At 25.3% G+C, this 9,388-nt stretch overlaps 1 protein-coding gene across 1 annotated transcript in view; it reads right to left on the bottom strand.

Annotated features, from left to right (window-relative positions):
* PGSY75_0628100 (putative HECT-domain (ubiquitin-transferase)) overlaps positions 1 to 9,388 on the bottom strand; it is a gene marked incomplete at both ends in the record, with an annotated part of 30,900 nt that overhangs the window by 18,965 nt on the left and 2,547 nt on the right. The window contains one exon of the mRNA XM_018784861.1: positions 1 to 9,388. This exon is cut by the window's left edge and continues 18,965 nt beyond it; it is cut by the window's right edge and continues 2,547 nt beyond it. Coding sequence (XP_018642915.1) covers positions 1 to 9,388 — 9,388 coding nt within the window.

Below are 9,388 nucleotides of genomic sequence, written 5' to 3' on the forward strand. Positions count from 1 at the left end.
CGTCAACATAATTAATATTATCCTTATTAATATTATCATCATTATTATTATTATTATGTTTTGATTTATCCTTTGATGGAGCTACCAGGACCTCTTCTTCATTCCATTTCAAGTCACCCATATTATTTTTAAAATTATTCTCCATCGTTCCATTTTCATCATACATTTGATTTTTATACGATTTAGTCCTTTTTTCTTTTTTTGTTTTCTTATTTGTTTTGGTATTTATTTTATCATTATCATTATTCATCAATGTTTTTCTTTTATCTAAATATGTATTAAAAAAAATACTTATATCATCTGCGTCACTAGGAGCTTTTTTTATACATTCAGTAATCAATCTATAAAATTTGCAATTGATTTGCAATTTATTTAATTTTCTAAAACGATAAGTAGGATTATCTTGACCAAATAAGAAACATCTAAGAAGAGTAACAGCAGCCGTAGAAGAATTTTGTACACATTTTATTAATGCATACATAAAATCTGTTATCATTCTTTCACAATCCTTTACTTGTTTCAAACTAATTTTTGTATTATTAATACAAATATAAAAAGAGCCCTTTTTATTTTTAGTTAAATCATTATATAATTTTATAATGTTACATAATTTTATTAAAACAGACATAATCATTTTTAATATAGATTCAATTAAACTTTTTCTTTGAAGTTTATAAAAGGCATATTTATAATCCTTATAATCATTTTGATTATTTCCATTAGCATCTATTTCATCTTGTATGTTACATATTTTCTTTTTGATATATTTAGTAGTACTTTCAGAAATAACTTGATCCGAATTTTCCATTTGAACATTTTCTCCAGAAACTAATATTCCCCAAAGAATTGTTTGTATTAAATTCCAGCTAATTAATTTTAATTTTTTATAATTCAAATTATTGTCTCCATGATCGTAATTGTCCTTATTTCTTTTATCATCTGAATACATATTTTTATTATTATAACCATTACTATAATCATCATTTGAATAATCTTCATCTGTGTACACCTTCGTGCAAGCACAAAAATCTTCTGATGAATATTCCATGTTTGTATTCTCATTTGAGTATTTTTTATTTGCTTCCTTATGAGTACCGTGATTTTCCTCATCCTTATAAGCATCATATTTATAATTCCTATCGTAACCATCGTTGTTATTATTAATAGTACTATTTTTCTTTTTATCATCATTTGTCTTGGTTTTATTCTTTCCTTTATTTTTTATTTTTTCATCTTCATTTTTTTCCATCTCTTTCTTTGTATTCCCCTTCGTGAAAGGTGAAATTGAATGATGGTCGGTAATTTCTATCAATTCTTTATTTATTATAATTGACTTTCTTTTAATCCAAATATTTACTACATCATTCATATGAGTATTTATGGAAAATTCTAACTCGAAGTTATTTTTTTTAAGATAAGATCGTACATTTGAATCGTACTTTTTATGAGCACATATTTCTAATTGTACGTCTGATATTGCTTTAGCATTTCCATAAATATTATATACTGGATCACCACTTACAGACCAATAATAACAAGAGGAATCATCTGATTCGTTCATGTTTGTCGTTTGAAATATATTTCTGTTGTTGTGTTTTATAGATTTATTCAGATTTTTCAATGGTAATGTATATAAGGGTGAATTTTTATATTGTTGGATACATAAAGCCCAATAATGGTTTTCATTTGTGTAATATTCTTCTTTTATTTTAAAACCTTTCAAGTTTTGTAAAATCATCATTTTATTAATGTGCTGATTATTATTTTGTACTAATTGATGATAAATAATAATTCCTGTAATGACATTATCTAATATTTCTTCATGTTCATTTTCAGAAAGGTTATACATTTTCATTTTAATAATTTTCTGTTTTGTTTTTTTCTGTTTCTTTTGTACTCGTTCTGAGTGAATATATCCTTTAACACCCTTGTCATTTTTGGAAATATCACAATTGTCATTATAATTGTCATTATTATTATTGTCATTATCATTGTCATTATTACTGTCATTATTATTATTGTCATTATCATTGTCATTATTATTATTGTCATTATTATTATTATTGTCATTATCATAATTATCGCAATTGTCATTTTCATAATTATCATAATTGTCATTATTACTATACGTGTGACCATTTAAATAGGATTTTTTCGAAGACACTTCAGATAAATTGCCCTTCCTTATACTCTTTAAAGGTGTTTCCATTTGAGACACCTTAGAACTCATGCTTCTAGAAGACATACAAACAGATTTATGACAATGTGTACATTTTATCTGTAAAAATGAATTATTCTTATTCGAATAATATAACATTTTATTTCCTACGAAAAGCTTTTTCTTCAAATAGTCACCACTAATATGAACTTCTCGAAGCAATGGTTGACAGATAGTAAGCATGTGATACAAAAATGGAACCACATATCGACTATCATTTAATGGTTTTACTCCTAAACATATTTGTAAAGCTATTAATCGTAAAACACTCTCTATCCATAAAGTATTCATAGAATTTTTGATAATTTCTGAAAAACTAGACGAATTCATTATCAATTTACGGTTATATCTTAAATACCATATACATATGCTTTTAGTAATATCAGTTAAAGTAAATGAAAGAGCATATTCCATGGGTTGTGTGAACCAGTAATTATATTCAAATGGATCCTTAATATTAGAACCATTCCACTGATTCGTATAATAACAATTAATATTATTATTATTATTATTATTGTTGTTATTGTTGATATTATTACTATCCTTCAGATTATTTTTACTATTATTACTACTATTTCTATTTTTTTCATCTATTTCTCTCATTATAGTTTTCAATGGTGTTAGACTCCGGAATTTGATAATAATTATATGCAACAATTTTAATAACATCCATCCATAATTTTGCACTGAAAATAATGATGATTCCATATTAGATATCATTCTATTACACTCGTTATATGATCCTCTGCTAAATGATGGAACCAACAAATCTAATATCACAGGCCATTGCATACTTTTATGAGATTTTTGTCTCCATTGTTCTAATATACCCTTCTTTCTTCTATCGCTTTTTAAAATCTTCTGGTTTAAATCGAAATGTTTAAATTTACGTTGATTGCTTAGTACTTTCTCTTCTTTATGAGCCTCACTTAAAACAGAAAAACGATTTTTCTTTACACAAGATGAAATATCTTTTTCATAATTTCTTGAAGGCAACAAAATATCATCTGGTTCTTTGGATAAACTAAGATAATTGCTTTCTTCATTATTTTTTGAATAATCACTATTTTTTAGTTCATCATTATAATATTTTTTATCGTCCATATATATTTTTCCGTTCTCACTATTTTTTGTATCACCATTATTTACTTTATCATTATATTTATCCAAACTGGATTCATTCTCATTACAGTTGCTTTTCTTCTTTTTTTTAATATCATCCGAATTGGAATTATATCCCTTTTGTGAACGTTTGTTGGAGCTTAGATTTTTTTTGCTCATGTTTACTATGGGATTTTTAATTCCTCCGAAAATTCCAGCACATAACATCGATTTTAAACTTCTACTTATTAAATACCTACACAAAGATGTTAATTGTTCTATTCTTATAATATTTAAAACCGTTTCAAGGTCGGTATCATTCATTATAAATTTCAAAATTTCCTTTAATTGTAACATATCCTTTGAGTCAATAGTATGATCAACTGTATTGTTAATTGTAAAATCAACCGAATTATTTGGAAGATATTTATTTCTAAAATAATCAAATGATGGAAAACTCTTCTTTTTTGTAGTATTAATTATAGAAGTAGTATTATTAACCGTATGATATTGTTGATTTCTTAACATTTCTTCTTGATATAATACCGGTAAAAATTCTTGTTTATTCATTGAGCGTATTATTTTCTGAGGTTTGTAAAATGCATTACATTTTCCATGTAACTCCGATAAATTCATATCAGATGCATTGTCATAATAATCAAACATTGAATTCGTATACTTTGTAATATGACTTCCAGTTGGATCCCATTTGACATTGTTCATGTTTTCATTCCTCATTATATAATCATTTTCATCAACAGATTTCAGTGAAAAAAGGAAACATTCTGGTTTATAATTCATCAAATTAGAATTAAATTCATCTATGTGTTGTACATCTTGATCATTATGGTATATATAATTTTTAGTGGATCGAGGATTCAACCACAATTCTCCAAATTTTTCAAGATTATTTGTTTTATATAAATTATTATATTTTAATACTAACGAATTATTTGAAAGGTTATCATTATTCTTTTCAGAAAAATGGAAATTCATATAATAGTTGGATTCATCATTATAATAATTCGCTCCACCACTATCACAACTAGCACAACTATTGGAAAAGTTCACATTTTTATTATTACATATATATGTATGAAATTGTTTATTATTCTCAAGACAATTTTTATCATATTTATTCGTATCTAATTGATTAGATGATTCCCGTATACATACATTTCGTTTATACGTTTTTAATAATCTTTTTAAAAGGAACAAATTTTTAGTGGTGCTCTTACCAAAAATATTTTCAGTACTAAATTGTATACATTCTAATTTATCATCATTTATTTTATTTTGGTGACTAAATAATTGATCCAAATAACTCAAAGAAGATACACTTGCCTCTACTGCAACTGTTGGCATAGTAGCAACTTCATGCAACATTTGATAACTGCTACGATCTGAATACATTTTTCTAACAGTTATAGGAATATCATAAGAATTTCTTCTCATAAAAACAAAATGTTCATCCCATTCATGAGATATATTTTCTTTTACAGAAACGGGACATAATCCAAAAGGATATGTATTTATAATCCATTCACATTTTTTTAAAATTTTCTCAATTTGTTTTTCTCTCTTTTTTTGAATTGAATCCATTGCTATGAATTCGTTACTTTTATTGTAGCTCGGTTTTTCCCCATTTGGATGTACATCATTTATACAGTTTAATTCTTCCTTGCTAAAATTGCAAGAATTCAAGTCATTTTTTTCATCTAAATCTGATGACAACAGTAAAACTGGCGATTTTTTTTTATTTAAAGGCATATCATTTACTTGTTCAATACTACTGTAAACGTTACTTTTATTATTATCATTAGGATCCATTTCATGTATATTTTGATGACTCTCTGTTCGTAAATTTTTGAAATCATTTTGAGAACCACACTTTATATTATTCATCCTTTTATTATCTCCTTCAAAATATTCCATACTTGTTTGTTCTTCTATATCTTCCTTGCTTTTTTTATTTTTGGATGATATATTATATTCTTCTATACTTTTTTTATGATATTGTGATGCCTGACTTTTAGATATAAGATCTATAACACCTTGTCTGGCTAAATTGCATGCAATTTTTATTTTTTTGTATTCTAATGAATCTTCTATTATTATACTATCATTTTTATTATCACAGTTATTTTTCGCAATATTGTAATTTTGATGTGGTCCTTTTATTTGATTATGTTTATAACCAGTTAGATGTAAAAAGACTGCGACAAAGGCTATTTGCGCTCTCTCAAAATTTTTATGAAATACACTATAATCTCTTCCTAAGCATTGCACAGCATCATGATCATTGTTCATTAAATTTTTGAGAAATTCCATATTTTTTCTATCGCACGTAATATTATTATTATTACGAGCATTTGTGCTATAACTACGACTATCAAAGAAATTATTATTATTATTATTATTATTATTGTTGTTGTTGTTGTAATTATTGTAATTATTATTATTGTGGTCCATATCGTTGTCATTTTCTCCTTTATTGTTATTTCTTTCCGATTTTTTCTTTAAAGATATACTCCTTCTAGAACGACTTCGAATACCCATCTTTTCCTCTTCATAATCATCTTCATACATTGACTGATATTTTTTTACCATATCATTTCCCAATGTTTTATTTTTATTTATACTAATATCATGATAATCTGTTTCATGAGCATTTATATTATTCGATGAATGTTCATTTTCCATATTACTCTCATTGTTAATTCTGGTAGCATATAAAAAACTGGAAATACTTTGAGGAACCATGTAATGGTTAAACACATAATTTTCATAATCACATACAGAACAATCAGTCAATTGCAATAATATAGTTCTAATGGCCTTCTCTATATCGTAATATTTATTTTTTTTCGATTCTATACGAATATATTTTGCAGAATTTATTAAAATTAAAGGTATTGGATAATTATTACCTAATGTGTTCATGCCCTTTTTAAGGTTGAAGTAAATTTCATACCTACTTAAATTATCAATCATTTTAGTAAATAAAGTCAAAAAATGAGTTGCTAAACTAGTGATACTAATACAACATTCAGCTATCGGATGTAAATTGTCCTTGTGTACTGACATTTCAGATGATAAATGTCTAGATGTTAATAAACCTTGTAAAGTTATCTTTAAAAAGATAGGCCATATATTTAATGCCATTTTTAAAGACAAATAATTATTCAACTCTTTTATGTAAAAATATTTGTTTGCTTTTTTATCAACAAAAAGCGTAGTCACGTAACCTAAACATGGTATTATTCCACTTATAATAAACGTGCATGCTTGTAATAAAGTTAAACATTTCGGCTTTATCATATTCTCACATAATTCAAGAAAAGAACCTTTATCCCTCAAATCACTTCTTATTATATTGGAGCCAAATATATTAATAAACTTATATATTCCATTTTTCTCATATAAATAATGATATGATATACTAGATAACACTCGCAAACCAACACCTAACATAATTTTTAATATTTCTTCCAAAAGGGAAAAAATGAAATTTAGTTTTTTCGAAACATTTTTATATTTTATTATTTTCTTTTTCAATAGTTTTAACTTTTTAGTGTTTTTTGAATATTTTTTCTTCCTCGAAAGTTTATATAAAATTTCGTTCAACTGACTTTTGAAATTATTTGATTCATTATTATTTTCACATAAATCTAATAAATTTTTTCTTAGATAAAATTCTTCTAATTCATCAGAGCTATAATTATCATTATCGCTTAAACTAGTATTGGTCTTTTTATTAATTGATACTTTTGAATTTCTTTTTTGATGTCCTCGTCTTTCTTTTCTCATATGATAGTTTTCACTTTCTTCCTCTGTATCTTCATATTCACCATTTTGTTGTTCATCATCACAATATTCATAAACCTCGTTGTTATACACCTCTCCTTCATCATCCTCATCATCGTTAGCATCATATATATTTACGCTTTCGAAGCTTTTTCGACCAAACGTATATACTTTCCTTTTACTTACTAAGAATGATTGGGAACTTGAATCATCTGAATTGATAATAACACCATCCATAGAACCAACATTTTGATTAGAAATCAATGGGATCCAAGAATTTACGTGGTTTCGACTTTTAACATCTCCTCTTTTATAATATTCATTATTATATATTGAATTTGTTGTTGTTGTTGTTTTTTTATTAAATTCTAATTCCCAATTTTGATTGATAAAGCTTGAATATCTACTATTACAACTGCTAACATCCTCCATATCGCATTTTAATATATCTACATTTTGATTAGTTATGTTGGACGATTTATTATTTGAACCAGATTGATTAAACTGGTTATTATATCTATCTTGCATCACACTCTTATTATTCATACCTATCATACGTTTGATTTCATCGCCATGATACACACGAATGTTTTTTTTTTTCTTTAACATTTCATTATGCAAATTGTAAAAAGGTATAACCGGTTTGTATAAAAACGTTTTGGTAGTCTCATATTCAGTTGCTATTGTTAATATATAAGTAGTAAGCATCAAAACTACGCCTCTTAAAAATATAGATGCAACTTCACTTGCGCTACTTACGTGATTATTCTTTTGCTTTATTTCATTTAATATTTTTATACAAAGATTAAAATGATTATAATTTCGAAGAAACACATCACTTTTAATTTCATCATTATAAAAGGAACATAACTTATGGATTACATCACAAGCTTTATTTTCCATAAAAGCGTCACTTTCTTCCATATGATTTACAACAGGTGTATTGATTGCATTATTTGTCTGGTGTTCTATTAAGGTCATTAATTCTTCTACAAAAACACCAAAATGAGTTGTATCAATTATTCTTGATTTATTATTTCGTTTTCGTTTTTCATATCTTTGAATTTCATGCATATTTTCTTCATAATATTTCCTTTTCTTTCGTTTTTCCTCTCCATTATTATTTATATATATATCATTGAAATTGTCCGCATTAGTATTATATAAATTCGAGCTTGAGGAAGAGGATGAATAAGTGCTTGAACTTATATTTTGTGATTTCAAGGAATTATGTGTATAATGCATATTATCATTATAGTTGGAATTATTATATTCTGTACTATCTTTATATGGAGTACTTAACATTCTTTTCATCATGATTTCCAAAATTCCTTTTTCTTCTAACGATTTTAATAATTTTAATATCATATCTGAATCTAAACTATTATTATCTGAAAAAAATTTAAGCAAATTTAATATTGTTTCTATATTTATTCTCATAAATATATTGCTCATTATTATTTTATCTGCATCTAAAAGTATTTGAAAAACATTTCTTCTTAATAACCATAAACTTCCATCCAAGTCTAATTCTTCCATTTCATAATTGTCATTTACATAAAAATCTTCTCGATTAATAAACGGGGTTTTTAGTTTAATTATTTTTAAAAATGATTTTATTAATCGTTCTGATAAGGAGTAGAATTTCTCATTATGTTCTATTCTACCGTTATTTACATCCAAATTATTTTTTAGATATAATTTTAAAATACTTAAGGCACAAATTTGTGAATCGGATGTTTGATTCCATTCATATATATATTCTCTATATTTTCTAACATATTTTTTGACTGGACGTAAGGAAAAATAATAATTTATATTATGTTTATTATTTTCGATATAATTTTCCTTATCCATTGCACAGTTTTTGCTTAGAGTATATAATTTTTTAAGTATCTTATTATTGTTTTCTGTATATTTTATTAATGCTTCAAATGTATTAATATCAATATTGTTGTATAAAGTATAACAGCTATCATTTTCAACAATTCTTTTATAATCTCCATTATTCCATTCACAAAAACGATATAAATAACGGTTTAATGCAATAGACACTTTATTGTAAAGTTCTATTATATTAATAGGATTCTTAAGTAGAAAATTTTGGTTAGTTTCTGGAATTAGTTTTCTGTTTACTAGTTCTTGAACAAATGCTGAAGACCAGCAACATTCTTTAGGAAATTCAAAACTACATGTACGAGAAGTAAATACTTTTAATTTTATATTATTATTTGTTAAACCTTTCTTTTCATTAAGACCAAT

The sequence above is a fragment of the Plasmodium gaboni genome, chromosome 6 (genome assembly GCF_001602025.1).
Source record: "Plasmodium gaboni strain SY75 chromosome 6, whole genome shotgun sequence".
NCBI classification, from domain to species: domain Eukaryota; phylum Apicomplexa; class Aconoidasida; order Haemosporida; family Plasmodiidae; genus Plasmodium; species Plasmodium gaboni.